Below are 20,058 nucleotides of genomic sequence, written 5' to 3'. Positions count from 1 at the left end.
GTCTCGCTCTCCTCCTCTCTTATAATTATTCTGTCTGCACTGAGTTTCTATCTTATTGTAGTTAAACTAACATAGCTGTCCTAGTTTGAAACTGGGGGATAACACAAAGAAGTACTTGCTAAAAAAACAACTTTGAATGTGAAAACAAATCTGACTATTCACTGTACTTAAGCATGATGGCTTTTTCCAGGTGTCTGCTTTATCACAGCCTGCTTGTTTTACGTTTAGCCATTATTTGCAGAGAGCCAGCTCTGCACAGAGAACAAAGCTGAAAAGTTTTTCTTGAGACAGAGAGATAGACAGATATACATCTAGATAGACAGACAGATAGGAAGGCAGGGAGACCGGCAGCAATCACAGCGCACAAACACTGCAGAGGTCAATGCTATCACGGAAACGAGCGGTTATTTCGTAGCATTTCATCATCATCATCTATCTCGGTCGCTTGCGCTCTCTCCCTCTTTCATGGCTGGATTTCTCATTGATGACAAAGCCATTTATGTCTCTCTTATTCCCCCTTCTTGCCTCCCTCCTCTTTATCCCCCCCATTCCCTTTCCTCTCCCTTCTGTTCCTCCTGGTCTCTCTCTAACTCCTCGCTATTTATGCTTCCTCTGTTTTATTTTTCAGCTTTTTTTTCCCTCTTGCACTTTTCCTCGTCTCTCATTCTCAATTTGCGTCTCCTTTCCATTCTCTCTTTGCTCTTTGTCTTCCTTTGCCACGTTTGCACTTGCATCTCTATTTTTTACTCCTCTCTCACCTCATCTTCGTCACTCCTCCTTCTCCTCTCCGTCTTACATCATTTTTTCTTTCTCTAAACACCTCTCCCCCTCCCTCCTCCTTCTTCTCATTTTACCTTTCTCTTTCCCATGATTTAAATTCTGCGGATCATCTTTCTTACTTTCCTTTTTGCTTCTCACTCTGCCCTTCCCCTCCTTGCTCATCCTCCTTAGCGCACTTTCTTTCTCTCTTCCCACCTTCTGTTTTCCTCACTTCAGCTCCACCACCCCTTTCATTATTGTTTCTTTTCGTACTTTTTTCGAACTTGTGCATTTGCTGTTCCCCCTCATATACTCCTTACAAACATTTATCAGCCTTTTCTTTCCTTCATCTTCACCATTACCTTCTTAACTATTCATTTCTCTTCTCTCCCTATGTACCTTCCTTTCTAACCCATTCCCCTCCTAACTCCCATTTTCTTGTTCTTTCAGTCTTTCTCCCTACTGTCTCACCTCTTGCACACCCTCCTCTCTATCACCATCCTCCCTGCTTCACTTAATTTTTTTTAACTGTCTGTGACGGTATTCTTTCTTCCCATACCTCTGTCACCTCCCTCCTTTTTTCATAATTTCTTTTATCACATCCTTTTTCCTTTCCATTCTTGCCTCTTTCCTTTTCTCTGCTGTGTTTGATCATGCTCCCCTCTCTTCTGTCTTCTTCCTTTTTTTATTTCTTTCCCTTTTATTTCATTAAAACAAGAAACCCATATATAGCAGTCATTGGAAAAAAAAAACACTATTTAGCTCTCTAACTAAAGTTTAAAGGCAAAAATAACTGATAAATTAAACAAACACAGCTAATACAAGCTAAATCTCCTCAAACACTTCATAAAGTACATTTCTAATAATTGATATTCTCTTCCTCAGCGCTGAGAGACAACCGCATCCAGCTGCATCGCTCGACATCCACCGAGCTTTCCATCACCATCTCGGAGGTGCAGCTGTCTGACGAGGGAGAGTACACCTGCTCCATCTTCACCATGCCAGTCCGCACCGCCCGCGCCACCGTCACAGTGCTAGGTGGGTCACAAAAATATGTATAAAGCACACGCTGTCAGTCACTCTTCATATTGTGGGAGAAATCTGTCATTTTGTATAGAAACTGCTTTACCTTTGATACTGTCAAACATATTTTATATGAACTTACCCAGAAAGAAACCTATGGATTTGTCATATGTCTTAACTAGTTAAAGAGATAAAAGGACAAAAGTATAAAAGAAAGACGCTTTGCTCATTTTTCTATTTCAATGAAACCTTCTTTACTATAAGTCTAACCTTCCTGTCTCCTGTATGTCCTTGAAGGATCCTTAGGTTTTCATATTTTTCATATTTCTCTGTCTCTTGTTGGCTTTTCTAAAATATTTCTTTGTTCACACTCAGGGCTAATGGTCCACAATGGCATTCTTGCCTTCATTGTGTTCACCCTCAGCTTGCCTCTTTTGAGGCTGATTGACATTTGTACAAATCAGCTTGACTGCAGTCTGTCTTAATTTGTGACAAATTAAAATGGATTATTCAAAGCTTCTGACATATGCTATTATCACCCCACTCAGTTTTCATGTTGTTTATTCCCACTTTCATGGGAAATACTTCTACAATTATTCCAAGCTGCATTCAGAGTGCACACTCGGAAAGTAATGCAGGTGTTTTAAGTCCAACTTGACTTGTCGAGCTGTAAACAAGTGGCTTGAATTCATCTTGATACATCGCCGTGGTATTTTACTAGTGCGACCTACTCGCAGAGTTTACCCCCATGCTAAATGAAGTTTGCCTTTGTTAATGTCCAGTGTAAGTCAAACTTGCTTGCACTGGTACGCTAGCATTTTAATGCTGAATCTTCACAAAGTTTGGGGAATGATTGAATCAAAAAACAATGCGTTTAATTTGTGCAGTAAAAGACAGAGAGATCCTCACCTTTAGTTCATAGTATAGACAAAGCTGGAAAAGCACCTAAAACAACCATTTCCCGTTAAGCTACCCAACTGCAAATCAAAAGGTCTACTCTGCCAATCTTCTGTGCCATTAAATAAAACAAGAAAACATATTTAAATATTAAACAGAACATCTGAATGCTAGTACTCAATAGTCTTCCATGTAATCGTTTCATACTGTTGCTTAAATCTGTGCATAAGGTTGTGGAGATCATTTAATTCCACTCATCTTCTATGAGATGGATATTATTGCCAATAAGTCAAAGAATTAAAAACATCCAGATTTTCGAAAATTCAAATAAAGTTTAGGTCACCAAAAAGTGAAAAGTTATGCAAGTTTAACAGAACAGTTTGCACAATGATAAATGTGTTATCTTACAGTTCCTACAGGTGTCCCAGTGTTTGCTGCTTTGTTTTTGCTTCTGTCCACTTCATCTCAAACCAGCTCAATGGCTTTTAAGTCTGGTCTTCCATCATTTAAAGACTACCATCTAGTTCTTTTCTCTAATGTTTTGGGTCATTGCCTTGTTGTAGAATGAGCCCCGGATAAACCAATGTGTCTTCCGCTGCCTTTTTCCCACCATTCGGACAGCAGTATACAGTACTAAAAATACATCAGGGGGTGTCATAATAGTTTCTTTCAACATTGCCCTCATATGGACACAGGTTTAGGTAAGTAAGCTGGGGCATCTATAGAAACTGTTAATTTAGTTCCACTGCTCCAGGAAAGCATTAGATGAATACGTTTTTAATCTGTGAAAGAAGTCTGTTTTCTCTGCAATTGAGTTGGCTTTTCAGTTTTTACCCACCAAAAAGTTGTTTTTTTTTTTTTATCTTTTTTAGCTTACTTTTGTACATTTTGGTATTTTTGCATTGGAATTAAACTACACATTTTAACACCCCCCCCCCCCCCACCCCCCAAAAAATAAATAAATAAATAAAAAAGCAAAAATAAAAATAAAATTGAATACACCGGTGCAATCTGAAGGGTAATGCAAGTGTAATGAATGCCTGCAGCCTTGAATAAATTGCCGTCATCCCGTCAGTGGAGAGTAGGCTGTTTTATTGATTGGATATTGGCGTAATTGGCTTTGGACGCTCTTTCAGGTATTGACTTTTATTAGCTGAGTTTTCTGTGTCAGCTTATTCTGTCGATATTTAATGGTTTTACTTAGCATGCTCGGCAATAGTGGAATGCACCAATGCATAAACACAATATAGAATTATTTTATACATGGAAAAAGTAGCTGACGGGATATTTCTGGGAGGCAATGATGGACAAATTCACAGCCAACACTTAAGGGCATCCAGTGCCACTTCTAAATTGGTGTGTAATGAATTTAAGTCATTATTTGTGCTGAAAACTCTCACATTAGTATGTATTCAATAAAGTGGACTTCCATTATTTCATTTTGCATTTCCTTCTAACATGGAGACAGAATTAATATTTACTGTAAGTTAATTTGTGATATTGATGAGATGCAATTTCCTCTCGCTTTTTTTTTGATTCAGCACTTTATAATTTGCCAGCAAATTCCTGGCTGAAAAACCAAGCTGCAGAGGGTTTCGGCCTAATTCTCTTGGAGAATGCACTTAGTGGAAACAAGAGATTTACATTTAGGGTGGGGCAAGGCAGCTTATGATTGCTCTGTGATCGTTCTGTGGCTCAACAGCCAAAGGCTTTTCCCCCGTATTTGAAATTAGTCAATCAACAACACCAAAATGATGGATTCAATCACTATTGTTGAAACGTATCCCAAATTTTTTGTCAGTGCTACAATATTGAAAATAATAAAACCTAGTTCCCCGGGACAACATAAGCAGTGTGCTCAATAATGATTTTTTTTAATTCATAGAGGGGGGGGGGAAGGTATACTTTGAAGCAAGCGTGAGGGCGGGTCCACTTGAGCTCTTAAGAGCCAAATTAACACGAGAATCATTTCTCAGTATTTTCTTCAATTTTGCAGTAATTGTGTTTCAAGCATTTTTTATTCTCTGTAATTGACGGCTATGACACTGTATTCTGCGTTCAATAAATATTTCATGACTCCTGAGAGGGAGCCAACCCATTAAAAATGTATGGTAAAATGTCTAAAAAAACGCATGGACCCCTATGGTAAAATCAAGCAAAGATATCGAGTTTTGGCAGAGCAGCGTTTGTGTGTGCATGTTTCATCCTTGTTCTGACCGTCGTGCACAATCACACATCAGCACATAACTGGTGAGCGTGGCCAGTTTGCGTGTGTCTGTGAGAAGGAAACGTGTGGCATGCCTCCGCTCTTGAGCTAACCATAGAATAATTTATAATGGCTTTATTCTCTTTTATTCTACTTGTAGAGGAAAGGGTCTCAACAGGACTTCTCCAGCCAATTCTATATATCCTGTATTATTCCCTTATTAATATTCAATGCTACTTTACTGCCAGAGAGCTTCTGCACACAGTGCACTACATCAAATACCGCTACATTAAAAATTGACCACATTTTTTTTTTTAATGTATACCATGGCTAGTTCACAGCACTTTTTTTGGCACTTCTGTTCGTCTTTTTGCAGTGGTTTGGACAAAATAGTAGAAATACATTCTGTTAATCTGTTTTCTGTCATTTGCTGTTTCCTGAATTTTATGAATATTTTGGAACAAAAAGTAATAAAATATAAATTTTCTCTTTGGGACTCCTTTATGCCCTGGTCCTAAATCCATCTAATTTGTTGGCTTAACCATCTCCGCTTGTGCTCTTTCAACTCTATCTCTTTCTCTCCTACTATATAAGCAACTCTGTCTTTCCTGCCTTAATGCATAAGACGGCAGTTTGCAGTCAAACCGAATGTTTATTATTTGCAAAAGCAGAATGACAGTAAGCGCCGCCAACATTTAGAGAAATGTGCCGCCCGCAAAAGCTGCAGATGGTGTATTGGAAGTTTAGAAAATTTTCTCCTCTTACCTTCAGCCATGGTGGTGAAGAAAAGTGGATACTGAAATATTTGGCAGAATGGATGTTTAGAATCTTTTTTCTGCTTGCATTGTTTTCACTTGTGCTCCAAGTTAAAATAGCAGTTAAGCAAAAAATGTGTTTAACCGACTGTGCCAGAATCTGGAAGAACACCCTTTGGGAGAGTAGCATGAAATTTTGGTTTGGCAGGAGGGCATCTGGTATTTCACTTGGCTCAAGTTTTTTTCTTCTTTTTAACCTGACCTTTGGCTCATGCTGTGTTTCTGTCCCTCTCTTTCACTCCTGTAAATGGTCACCCAGGCCACCAGTATTCTTGCACAAATAGCGTTCACCTTGGCTTTAAGATAATGAATCCTGGAAGTTGTAATTAATATTGTATGCAAAATATAATCTACTTGACATTATGAGCTGACCTGAGAATGAATGCAATGCTATATGCCAGACTGACTGAAACTGTAGAATACATACATGCAGAACCCTTGCTGCTGATTTTGAAGGGATAATGCGTTATTATTATTCTCACTGAATTAATTACTTTTCCATGATCATCAGTAGACAGCCGTCGTGCCATTTGGGGCTTCACTGCGACTGTTGGAATACTTAATATGTGTGCCACAAGTACTGTTGTAATGTTAAGTTAATGAAGGATTTAATCGTTTTCCTTTGGGAATATTTTCTTCTATATTTGGTTTCTGTAAGCTACCGTCGTGTTTTGAAGTCTCGTTAAAAATGTGGTGAGCGTTTCAAATTTTTCATGAGACTGTGAAATGCGCAGGAGAATATGACCTTTTTTTGTGAATAAAGAGAAAAATTAGACAGAGTTAAGGGTTTGTTGTATGTTTTTTGTGTAATTACCCAGTGAAATGTGTTTTGCAGTTAATTCAAACATAAATTAAAAAAAACCAAAACACTTTTGTTCTTGTAATTGATTTGCTGTACACTTTTTTGCAATAAAAGGCATTGCTATAAATTTCCTTACAGCCCCATGCATGGGGTGGGTCCTTTGGCAGTTTTATAGTGAGGAGTTTCTTTCCGAATGTTCTAAAATGTATTGTTTGTGCTAACACCAACATCCATTTCATCCAATGTATTTTCCTCTCACTGCATCAAATACTGGCCTTCTGTCAGATGCTGATCGTGTCCCTCTCGGCAATATTGGACACTGATGGATCACGGCCATGTTTTAAAAAGTGATAATGTCTGCTTTAGGAAGCTGCAAAGGTGGAGATTTTCACAGGTTTCTTAGCCAGGAGACTGCAGTTTGTGTCCCATTTGGAATGCTGTGCTTTGCATTTTTCCCTTTATTTTCCCTCACTGATTTGTTATCATCTGACTCATATCCACTAGTTTAGATACTTAAAACTGCTGGCCCCGGTTCAGTTGGGTTCAGGAAAATATTGTAGCATGTTAAAGTACATGGCTAGGCTGCTGCCTCTGTGACTCGGCCCCGGATAAGCGCAAGAGAATGGATGGATGGATGGTGTTAAAGTATACCCCTTCACAACATCAACCTTGCAAATTGAACAATTACACTGGTCATTTAAATGTGACACAAGCATCCCTAAGTGACGGGTTGGGAGTGAAAGATGTGAGACACCAGGAGCTTTGACGAAAACGTCAGTATTTGACAGTCTAGTAATGAGAATGAGCTGTTTAGTCACAGCAGTTCACCAACTGAGCTTAAATGCTTCTGCAAGTTATGCCATCTTACTGCTTTTCAGACAGGCATGCAGATTTCTTGTTTTCTCATTTTATTTTAAAAGACAAAACAAAAAAACTGAGATATTTGCTCTGGGAAGCTGGAACTGGGGGAGTGTTTTGCCTCTGGGCTGCAAACATTAAACTCGGATGCCCATTCAGCCCAAAGAGGTGTAACTGTGCTGTGTTTAACTAACAGAAGCAAGTCACTTCCTTCTGAGACTGAAACAGTCATTATCTGCACATCCTAATTGGCCGCCTGTTAGCAAAACTGGAAAAAAAAATGTCTAGTGCACCAGTCATGGCAGATACTTATAATAGAGACAGCATGTTCTGATTCTTCTGGAAGGTCAGAGCTGCTGTGAAATGGTTACGAACCATATTGGGTGCAAATCATAGCAAGCCTGCATCATTATTTTTCTCCCAGCTGGATTCTATCAGAGCTTTCCAAGTTGCCCAAATAGATTCAAGCTTGTCTGCGATATTGTGGATGCTGCTGCACATTTTGCTGATAGGCCACAACTTTGCAGACACATGCAGTACTTGTTAGAAACTCAGCAACTGTCCTTAATTTTACAAGGTTAGCCCTGCTGCATAAAAGTCTTCTCCTTCTCTCTTTCTAACTCTAAAACTCTTTACTCTTTAGGTGTGCCCGGCAAGCCTCAGATCTCAGGCTTTGAGCATGCAGTGAAGGAGGGGGAAAAAGTCACCCTGACCTGCACCAGCACTGGCAGCAAACCCCCCGCCACGTTGCACTGGTACAAAGGAGACCAGCTGCTGAAAGGTGAGCGATACGGACAGTGTGTGCAATGCTTTGTGTCTGTCTTTATAATTTTGTGTTATGTGCACGAGGGTGTTGTGAGGTCAAGAAAAATGTGTGTTGCACGTGTTAGTTTTTGTACTCTAGCTTGTACTCCTGGTAAGGAGTGTATGGGTGTGGCTGTGTGTTTGTTTAGGAAAGCTTGTGTGTCATTATGCAGCTGGAAGGATACTCTGAAGGAATGCAAGGATGTGTTTTTTACTTGTGGTGTGTTTGTGTGAGGCTTCTGTGGTCACAAGTGTTTATGGGTGACTGTGATCCTTGATTGTACGCTGTGTATGGGTATTTGCAAGTGCGTATGTGACATTGGTGCGCATATGCCTCACGTTTGAGCATTTGCAAGATCATGCTGCGTGTGTATTGCGTCCTTGCCATATTGCCTGCTGTCTCTCTGTGTGCCCTGAACCTGTGTGTGCATATGTGTGTGTGCATGTGCGAGAGCAAGCTGCTTGTGAGCCCGAGTCCAGAAACGTGCTGCGTGTGTGCCCTTCTTTCCCATCATTCTTTCACACTCTGATCCGCTACTGACACATATATCCAGGAGACGTGTATGTGGTGGCTTTTATTATATTTTGTGTGTGTTGTTCCATAGCTTATTTGCACAAGTGCACGTGTATGTTGAGCCGCAGCATATCTGCAACTGGGAGTGACACAACAGAGAGCAAGAGATAGCGTGGGTCGGATCTAGCTAGGGATAACGACAGAATCCAGCAATAAAAGGCAGGGCGGAGGAGAGGATGAAGGGATGAGGTCGAACAGAGAAACCGAGATAGGGAGAGCTTTGCATGAGGTCAGGCTGACTAGTCTTTTGTTACAGATAAACGGGAGAAATGAGAAGGGAAGAAAGAGGAAGAGGCACAGCAAAGACAGAGAGGATGTCATGAGAGGACAAATTAACTGGCTTCTTCCAAACAGATAAGCTGAAAATCAAGGAGACGATTGGCAGCTTCTGACTCACAGTGGTATTGGCAGTGCTTTCGTTTCTCCAAATTGCAACCATCTTTCCCATAACCCCCCCTGCTTCTTGTTTCTAAATCAGTCAGAGGTTTTCTGTTTTGCTTTACCGAGCAGAACAAACATGTTTGAAGTGTTGTTTCTGTCGCCCTTTCGCTCCTTCCACCATCTGCCCTCACACGAAAAAAAAAAACTCTGTAAGCTTTAAGCTCTCATTGTCCTGGAAGAACAGCGCTCTCTGTCTGTCGTCACAGCTCTCCAACAGATGCCGCAAATCCTACTTTATATACAGTACGCTGCGGTGTTTACACTGGTGAATCGTCTTTAGGAGGCATTTTTACAGTAATTACATTAATATAATAAGATAAAGATTTATTGATGTGAAAATGGACGCTCAGGCTTTGTAATGCAAAAATGCCCATCATTTGCCCTGATGCTTTGGCACTGTGTTAGTGTTTGCTATAATTATGGATTGAAAGGACTCAAAAGAATGGACTAAAGCTACAAAGAGAAGGAGTAATGGGAGAGCTGCCCGCCTGAGGACAGATTATCTGGTCCTTTTGTTACAGCTGAACTAAAAGCAGGAGACAGAAAGGAAGGAGAAGAGCGCGGAGATTGTCGCTTTTTAGAAACTGGATTTCTGTTTAAAGGCTCACTTCACCCAAAATACAAATAGATGCTTTTTTCTTGTTTGTACCTGTAATGCCACTTCAAAGCATTCATAGCCCAAATACTGCCATTCTGTTTGATGCCACTGCCATCACAGAGATACACACAATATTGTCCTTGTCACTAGTGCCATTGTATACAGAGAGATAGCACTCCTTTTTTGCAAAGTGGCAACATTTCCATTTAGAGGCTGGAGTGGTGGTCACAAGTTTGCCGGCCAGGCTTGGGACTTTATTTTTAACTTTAATGTCAATTGCTTATTGGATTGTCTTCCTCTTGCATTTTAATTTTGCTTTTACTTCATAATTATCATTAGTAATAAATCTTTGCCTTCTTTTTTTTTTAAATAAAAGGTTGCGGTAAGGTTTAAATATGTCCCTTTCTCAACATAAGTCCTGCATATCATCTAATGATGCTTATCCATTGCTTTTAAATGCAACAGCAATGAGAACAGGCTAGCTACTCCAATAATTTTGGTCTTATTTGCCCAGTTTTTGAGATAAACACTGTAAGTGAATGTTATTTTGTTTGTAGCGCTCTATAGCGTATATGTTTCATTTAGAAATTCAACAGCAGCATGTCTTTCCACAGACATGGTGGCGATTTCAGTCGTATCCCCAGGAGTTATATATTTGCATTGCACATAGCCACACTGCATGATTTACATACATAGTGTTTAATGTCATTCCACAGAGTAGGGAGCCCTTTACACAGCAAGACGGAAATTAAAGGTGCAGAAGTTCGGAGACTTGATAGAAAGAAAGTTTGTATTCTGTGATTTGCTCATTTCACTGTCATCAGTGATCTTTCCCAATTCTTTGTGGTATTTCTTCTTGTCGTTTTTTCTTGTCGTTTTTCTTGTGTTTGTGTGTGTGTGTCTTAGCTATATGCACATCTTAAATGGCCACTCTAGCAGACTTCTAGTGGAAAAACAGAATGTTACGTGACTCAAAACTGATGCATTCACAGTTTGTTCCATTTATGGGATAAATTCTGAAATACTTCATCCTACAGTTCCCATAATGCAATATAAAGGTGTTGTTCAGACTTTCTTATTTCTGCTAAAGCCACATGGTTGTGGTTAAATAGTCAAACTTTCTTAGGAAGGTTCTCAGCTGAGTGACCCAGAAGTGTCAGCCAGAATAACATGTTCCATAACATTCTCCTGATGTTATGGAAAGGTGTTTTCAAGCCTCTGTTATCTCCTGTAGCACTGGATACAAGCTGGGCCATCCTTTATAAAAGGTGAGCAGATAATGCTGTCCTAGAATTCAAAGTGACACACTATCAGACGGCGCAGGAACAGAAACAATCAACATAACTGACAAGCTAGAGATCATCATATAATTTACTGCTGTCTTCTCCCTCGTGCCATAATTTGCTGTTTTGCCAGCTTTTAGGATAATCAATAATTAATTTTACTTCAGAGATGCCAGAAGCCTTAAAAAGGCAATTTTCAATGTAGATAATGTCTTCAGCAGGAGAGCAAAATAGGAGTGGACAGCGGGTGAGCAGCATTTCCTAACACAACCATTTAATTTCACCGTTGTTGCTGATATTTTGTAAACCAACTTGGTAAAAAAGCATGGGGTGAAGGTGTAATCACAGTTCATTTTCAGGATGTTGTAGTTTTAACATAACAGATTCATGTCAGCAAGCAGCCAGGATGTAAATTTATCTTTGTCAAACTCTTTATCTCTCAACCTTCATCACATTTCCCACTAAGGTCAAGGAAAACTCATGAGTAAAAACACATAGGTGGTAAATTTTTTGACTATTTGACTCCAGTCCTTTTCTTTTGAACTTTGCCCTCTTCATTTAGCAGCTTCATTTCCTCCCACTGAAATAGCCCAGATGACATCATTCACCTTGTCATGATTAGGATATTAAACACCATGTACAAAATTACCGGGTCCGTGCCCCTGCCTTGTACAGATATCGCAAAAATTAATGAATTTGTAAAACATTAAGTGTTCTTCAAGGTTTTGCTGAATCACTGATCTGGCTTGGTGAAAGGGTTGCATGTAAAGTATACAGACATAGTTTATTTTGTGGAATTTGGATGAACCCAGCTTTTGAAATGGAGTGAGCACAGAGAGAAATAGAGACACACCAAGAGAGATTTGAAGGAGATCAACTCCATATGAATGATGTTGTGTTTGAGGCCTCGCTCAGCCATCCTGACACTGCGCAACACCAATCAGTCATTGCTGGGATGACACACACTCTGTCACAAACACAAAGACAAACCCACACACACACACACAAACACAAACCCATTCGGTTCAATACACAAACATTAGTAATGGACAGATAATAATCATACACACACACAGTGCTCATCTCCGGCTAGATCACAGAAGAGCACCACGGGTCAGTGTGCTATTATTACAGGTTCTCATTCATGCAGCTGCGGTGTATGTTTGTGTGCGAGTCCAAGCGTGTGGATGTTGGAAAGATGAGCCCATAGACTGCTTCTCACCAATGTCTGTGACAGCTTCACTGACAGTAAAAGGAAAGATGGAGAGATATAGAGAAGGGAATGAGGGCAGCACAGTAAAGTGTGTGTGTGTGAGAAAGACGAGAAAGACTCTTTGTATCAAGTAAGTGACAGTGAGGGGCTGCTGAGAAAACAGCGAACAGAGAGAGAGGTGAATGAATGAACGGGAGCACGTGCGTGTGTGTGCATAAAAATAGACAGAGTGACTGCAAGTATACTGAGAGAGTGATGGAAGCTGCAAAAGCCGATGTTGAGAGAGACAGAAGGAAGAAGAGAGAGCTGAAGGGGAATTAAGAAAACTGCAGAAGAAGTGAGGCAGCTTTGTGTCTGAGTGGGAGTAGATTGGGGGGGCAAGGATGAAGCAAAGGGGGACCAGTTTTAAAGAAGAGGGGACTGGGGAGCGCAACAGGAGAGAGAAGTAGAAAAGAAGGGAAGGCTGACGAAATGGAGAGAGAAATCCAGAAAGAGGATTTAGCAGAGAGCGGGGAGAGCAAGAGAGAATGCGGGAAAGGGAGTGGTAATTGAGAAGAATGAAAGTCTAAGAGCTTTGAAGACTGTATTAGTTGTACTGTGTGAAAGGGCTATGGATCATTTAGTGACATCGATGTATTGGATTGGGGATAATGGGGATTTATGGTGGCACTTAATGCCATACCGGTTGAATTCCAACCTAAATTGTCATAATGCAGAACGTAGGGCGGATGGTGAAGGGTACATGGGCGTGTGTCTGTGTGTAGCAACATAATGGACGAGAAAGGAAAGGTAGAGAAACAGAGTGATGGAAAAAGTTTTTCAGTTCCTTAAAGTGTAAAAATCGCAGCACTTGGAGAAAAGTGGACTGTAGGTAATGATTAATAATGATCATTAATGAGCAGAGTTTGCCTGGCCATGAAACTACTTTTAAGCCTCTGAAAACTATGCATAAAAATGGCTCTAATTCCCAAACAGTTCATGTGAAACTTGTTGAATTAAACCTCTGAATTAAAGTTGATGGTCTGAACTTCAACCACATCTACTTTGTTTGATTTAAAATTAACTGCGATAATGTAGAGAAGCAAAATCACAAAAATCGTGTCACTGTCCAAAACTAAATACATGTTTAAGGCTGAGAGGTCTTAGAAAAGAGCAAATATAAATGACTGCAGATGGAAAAAACAGTGCCCTTTTCAATGTAATGGTTCTGAGTAAAAACTTAATTGAAGTGAAGTTAAACTAGTAAGTGGAAGAAAATGGAAATACTATATCTTAAACCTGAGTATAGCAATTAGTCATCTGAACCACTGAATATGGACACACATGGACACAGCAAGACAGATGCAGCCCATCAGCTTCACTCAGTAATTCAGTAACAAGACTAATTAACTTTCTTTCCAAATTAGATGACCTCATATGAACGCTTAAATCAGACTTCAGTGCTTTCTCTGGACCTAATCCACTTAAAGATTAAATCTGATGACTGTTTCGATTATTTTAAAACCTTCTACTCTTTTACAGGAAGACTTTTTGCTGAGCATTTGTTTCTTCCTATTCACAGTTATGCATTTTCACGCCTTTGAGAAACTGGAGTCTTATAATCAGCTCAACTGGTCGTGGTGGGGGGTAAAGTACCAGTTGGCATAATAGTGAATTTTAAAGAGAACTTATTCACTAATTTCATTTAGCTCCCCACACTGAACTGAGCTGTTTTTCTTTTTTTTTAGTAATGGATTAATTTTGCTCACACCTTTGTCTAAAAAGAGTCACTAAATACTCGTAGCATATTGAAAACAAAATATCATCTTTATGTTTCAAGATAGGCATTAAGATATTGTAAAGTCATATTGTAAAACATTAGATTTAAAAGTGAAAGCATTGGCAAAATGATGATAATTTTTCCTCCGTTAATGTTTTCAAACGTTAAAATATCAGTTTATTTATTATCAGTGGATTTTTTTTCAAACAAAAAAAATCACAGTTTGATTGGATAAGATCACATTTTCCCAGTGCAATAATTAAAGGACACAACACAGTCAAGTCTGTCTTTAGCACAAACAAAACAATTTAATCTCACTGGCGGCTTCATTTCTTTGATTACGAAAGCAGCGATTTTGGGACATTTGGTCCATGAACTAATGGATTAATTTAATTTTTTCCGCTCTAATCTGGACCTTCTGGTCACAAGCACGCTTCTTTAGCCATGAAGTCCCAAACACACTGGTCGCAGTAATTGCTGCATCCAGTTGTTTGATTTTCCTAATATGATTATTTTATAGCAGATTGGACGCTTGAGGGTTGATGCATCAGCAGCTCCACCACCTCATCTGCGTGGCATCACCACCTTGGGGGAAGTTAGTTTCAAGGATGTGCCGATTGGCCACCTTTTTTTTAATCGAGGAATACGAGTTTTATAGAAAAGTGTCGGTATCCCATGAAATTTTTAGCAGGTGCTGGAGTATCGTTGAGCTTAAATATTAATGAAGGAGAATGCTGCACATACTTTTCCTAACACTGAATATTAAGATTTAGTTTAAAGATTTAGCAGTCATTAAAGGCATTACTTTGATCATATGAGATGTTTTTGTAATTATTTTGTATTTTTGTGAAGTGTTTTGTGACATAAACTTTTAAACTGTTGTTAATTATAATGAATCATGTAATATATTAGGGGCATAAATGCTAGCAGCAGGGTGACTCACAGGAAGCCATTCTCATGGAAGGGAATGGGGAGAACAGGCTGAGGTAGGTCAAACTACTCAAGAACTGAACTCTAAATCAGTGGCAGCAGTTCTAATGATGTAATTAATCCAAATTTGAAATTGTTTTGTCTTAATGTTCATCAGTATTGGTCAGGAGAGAGGTGCAACAGTGAGCGTAAAGCACTGTCAAGTTCTTTCATGGTTTGGAGCTGCTTTTCAGCCAGTCGTGTTTGGGATCGTGCCAAAACTGATTGAATTATGAAGCCAGAAAAGATTTTGATCCACCATGCAATGCCATCTGGAAAGCACCTAATTGGCAACAGCTTTATCATTTACTTCGTTATTATGAAGGCTACTTAAAGAAATTGCAAGAAAGCTTGCTTAATAGAGTTCAGGCAGTGTTAAAGAATAATGGTGGTTATACCAAATATTTACTTTCAGGGTTGTTGAGATTATACGTACTCTATTTTTGCCTTATATAATGTATTTCCACTTAAGTTTGCACATGTTTTAATGAATTGCTGCTCTTATTTATCACTTTCCTGGCAAAATATAAAGAAATTAGAGCTAGCTCTTACTGTATACCAGACACTTGTGCTGCCTTTCTGTCTGAACCAAGCTGTTTTAGCTCTCTTTGCCACTTTCATTAAGCCAAATGTCTGCTGATTGGTTGCCCATCATTAACAACAGATTTGAACAGTAGGTTAGTGCTGTGCTTGATGTGACCATAATAAGGACATCTCCTCTCATTGATGTTATACAAACCCAAAGATTGAGAACACTGTCTGAAACCACCATAACAGTGAGAGGAAAAGAAGAACAAACTCTGAAGAAAGTTGATGTTGGTTGATGGAGGCAAAAGAAATAGCAAACCTGGATTCGCTTTCATAGCCATAATGCTCAGGTAAACTATAGCAACAGATTATTCTCCCATGTAGACCAGCTGCTCTCCAAGATAGATGGACTGGTTCTTATATAGTGCTTTTCTAGCTCAGGGCGCTCAGGACACTTTATACAACTTGCCTCATTCATCCATTCACACCCATTCATACAAGTACTTTTTTTTCTATGCTTAAGTGCTTTCTATCTAACATTCACACTCCAGTGAATACATTGGAGTGCAACTTGGAGCTGGGTACGTTTCCTGATGATATTTGGCTACAGCCTGAGTTACAGGCACCTCAACCCCAGATAAGCTTTGAATGCTTCCCAGACTGTGGGAGAGACTTCCCTGCTAGAATCCACCCCAATCACAGAGTCATGTAGGCCATTGTTAATAGAAAAAGTACTCATTATAGCAGCTTTCAGTACATATTATATCCATTATCTTGTTCAGGTTTTGAGTTTGTCTGAAGATTTCTGTCTCATCTTCAGTTCGGTGATGATGAATAGAGTTTTGTGCTTCATGCCCACAGCAGTCAGAAGTAAAATATTTAAAAAATTTAACAATGACCTATGTTTCCAGAAATAACATCCTAGTTATTCCACAATGAACCACTTTAATTGGAGAAACAGTAACGAGGACCTTGTTTCTGCGGAGAATTTTTTTGTTCTTTTTAGATTCGCTCTCTAATGCTGTGTGCACCAGATTCTATTAAAGTTCACATTATATGGATGGAGACAGGAGTCCTCAAGATGCATATCACAGACCAAGGGGACAAAACAAATTGATCTGCATGGATATGCTTATGTGTTACAGTTAAAAAGACTTCAGAGTGTCTCTGTATGTTGCTAGAATCACTCTGAAATAAAACAACCAAGACTCGAATTCAAAGGGATGAACAAAGTGTTTTAACTATTAAATAATTATAGCCATTTTCAGGTTCTTGGTAAACTGACCCTTTAAATGGTAGAATATGCTAGCTGATGCATAATCCAATGTAGCACAACCTTTTGCTGTTTTCCAGTCTGATTTGGTTATTGCTCCGCTTGCAGCAGCTGACATGCAAATCTGCACTGATTATCTAATAATGAACTGAGGAAATGTGAATTATGGGCAAATGTGCATCACAGCTGTCTTGGGAAAAAGCACTTAAACTGACTGCATCTTGTTTTTTCCTTAATGAATATGTTGAATCGGTACCATGACCCCTTGGGCCCAAAAACCGTATTAAAACTCAATTGCACGAATTCAAAAATACTGTACACAAGAGTCAGGGAGTAAACAAATAGGGCTTCACCATTCCCCAGTCTGGTTTTGGAGATCTGTGGTCTTTAATAAAGGCAATATACTGCCTGTATTTGTGTGTGGATTGAGAGAGAGAGAAGATAGTGAGAGAGACAGAAAGTGACTCCTTAGAGTGGCATACCATTATTGAAATGCACCTGGAAAGTAAACTAATTTTCTCTGTGGGTCAGAGGACTGGTCATGGTAATAAAAAGAGAGATGTCATTAGATTCAGTGGTATTTGAAGAGTTCTCTGGGGGAGGAAGGAGAAGAAAGGGAGGTGTCTATAATATCTGAGTTTTTGAGAGAAAGTGTGAGACAGTGGGGAAAAAAACAACAAAAAAAAAAACCAGGTGTGTGTTTTTCAATCCTCTTTCCTGCCACTATCTGTCTCCGCTGTGTATATGTTATTCATGAGCTTGACCTACATGTCCCCATGCTTGTGTGTGCATGTGTGAGTGTGTGCGTCAACCCATGCAGGAGTAAATGATAAGGTTCTGGTCCACTTTCCAAGATTCACCAACCACTTTCACGGTCTGACCACCCAGTTTGATATCTCTTCTTACAATAGAATGCGATTTCTGGCTGACAACAACTCAACTGTGTTTATGCTTTCATAGTATAACTGCAGCGCTGCTGCTGTTGCTCGCTCAGGCGCAGGCACGTCTGCCCAGTTCTTCTTCAGCACAGTTTCTCGTGGCAGCTTCCATGAATTTAAAGGAAAGAAGTATAACAGCTTTTGAAGTGTTTCTACAGTATATGCAAATCGGAGCATATTGTTACTTAAAAGTTTTTCTATAAAATCTGACCTGTTTCATCATTTTAAATTGAGAAATAGAGCTTCAACAGATTGTGTGGAAGATGTTGCAGATGCTCTTTATTTGCCAGAATAAATACTTTGCTTCAGTACAGTTGCTTGTCTGTCTACAGTGATGGATCAAATCATATGCAATGCAATCCGTCTCCTAAGCAACAGCGAGCAAGCGAATCCAAAGAAAGCTGGACTTAGCAGCATTAGATCTTTAGCCTCTCTTGTCCCTTTGGTGTCCTTCAGCATGAAACATCACAGACTGGCCTGGTTAGTAAACATGAGCATGCTGTGTGCAGTTTACTGATGTTATATTGCAGTGGCTGTGGCTGCTGAAGAGAGCTGAAATTTGGAGCTGCCATCGTGCAAGGTTTACCCTTACAGAAAACACATTTGAGGATAGATACAAAGCTTTGAGATGTGCTTTGATTACATGAGAATTTAAAATAAGTGTTGCCAGAAGAAACAGTTTCCATGTGTTCAACTGTCAATGGATGAGTTTGAGGAAATTCAACCACAACCACAGTAGTTGATTGCAAAATGGAACAAATGTGGTGCTGCAGTTACCAATTATAAGACTATTTTTAAACAGTGGAAAGAAGATGTCTTTGATTTACATCCTATTATTGACAAAGAAGAACATGTGCAATGATTTGGCTTGACTAATGACTTAAAATATGGATCAATTATAAGTGTTGTTGAGTAATTTTCTGTCGACTCACTAATGCCTACTCTGGTTAAGGTACAGTAAGCTAATTATTTTGAACACAAAGATTCTCTGTGATGTGAAGTCTTATTGGACAGAATGATTTATGTATTGCTGAATGAGTCAGCAGGGAAAAAAATGATGATGACGAGAGAAAACAATGATATTTTCTCACATTGCTAAAATATGGTTTGAAATGGATTGTCAGACGTACAGTGTATGCGGAACAAAATGATACATCGCAGAACAAAACACCCGAGGGCACAAGGTAACTGCAAAAGCATTTTTCATTTAATGGGAACAAATGGGGGTCATTGTCGTTCTGCACAGTTCTGCGACATGAAACCGCCACATCCTAATTACAGTGCAAAGTCCTTTTCTGTGTCATAGCTTGTGAGTTGTGTGAATTTTTTGTTCAAGACTACTGTACCAGTCCCAGGTTGAGATGCAGGCGCTCTCCTCCTGACCGTATTCTTCTTGTTCCTCTTTACCTCAGGCGGTCCACAGGTGGTGGAGACTGTTGATGGCAACCCCACGTACAACGTGAGCAGCGAGCTCACCCTGGAGGTGAGCGCCAGCGATGACAACACGCTCATCACCTGCGCCGTCAACCACCCCTCTCTTACTCCGGGGGACAAGAGGAGCGAGCAGGCTCTGCGGGTGTTGTGTGAGTCAACTTGAAATTGGGGGGAAGGAGGGCAGTTACAGAAGCTACTCAGGGATGGGTGAGAAGCAATGGAAAACCTCAGACTGCTCTGTTTCTTTATTTCTATCCTGACCTTTTCTTTTATTGGGCAGTATAAGCCCATTTTCCCCTTTTTCGGTTTGATCTTTGCTCCAATAATTCCACATTAGCTGCCTGTAATCATGACCACGCAGGAATTTCACCTTCCTCTGCTGGTGCACTTAGCCAGAGTTGAGTCACAGTGAATAAGGAGAGAGGGTTATCATCTAAAATGAAACTATAATTGGAGTTATGGAGTCTGTGTCACTGCTGCCACCCTGTGGGAAATATGACAGTACTGCATCGCCGGTGGAAAGTGATGTTGTGTAAGGGGTTATGTCATAGTGGGAGGCAGAGAGATGGTGACGCCTACAGGATGCAGATGGGAGTAGATGGAGATGGGGATGAATGGGATTGTGCTGTCTGCATGTTTGCATGGTTACGAGTCTTCTGTTATATAACTATATTTTGTGTCTCTGTGTATATTTGTGGGTGTGTCTGTCGTACACTTACAGATTCCCCGAACGTGGTGATACACCCTGAGAGCACTCTGCCTAGAGAGGGGGAGAAGTTTTCTCTTCGGTGTGTCGGCAACGGCAACCCCGAGTAAGACAAACAGATGCCTCAGTGCTTAAACACGTACAGTGCTCACTGATGTAGCCGGAGTCTAGACACCAC

The 20,058-nt window shown here is 39.9% G+C and overlaps 1 protein-coding gene across 3 annotated transcripts in view; it reads left to right on the top strand.

The window, feature by feature from the left end:
* cadm3 (cell adhesion molecule 3) overlaps window positions 1–20,058 on the top strand; it is a 97,863-nt gene that overhangs the window by 57,267 nt on the left and 20,538 nt on the right. For all 3 annotated transcript variants that reach the window (XM_063461912.1, XM_063461910.1, XM_063461911.1), the window contains exons 4-7: window positions 1,645–1,797; window positions 8,004–8,141; window positions 19,153–19,323; window positions 19,896–19,986. In XM_063461912.1, the coding sequence (XP_063317982.1) occupies window positions 1,645–1,797; window positions 8,004–8,141; window positions 19,153–19,323; window positions 19,896–19,986 (553 nt within the window). The remainder of the gene's footprint in view (window positions 1–1,644; window positions 1,798–8,003; window positions 8,142–19,152; window positions 19,324–19,895; window positions 19,987–20,058) is intronic.

Source organism: Pelmatolapia mariae, linkage group LG18 (genome assembly GCF_036321145.2).
Source record: "Pelmatolapia mariae isolate MD_Pm_ZW linkage group LG18, Pm_UMD_F_2, whole genome shotgun sequence".
Taxonomy (NCBI): domain Eukaryota; kingdom Metazoa; phylum Chordata; class Actinopteri; order Cichliformes; family Cichlidae; genus Pelmatolapia; species Pelmatolapia mariae.
Note: the sequence above shows the minus strand (reverse complement) of the source record. Positions and strands in the feature narration are given on the sequence as shown.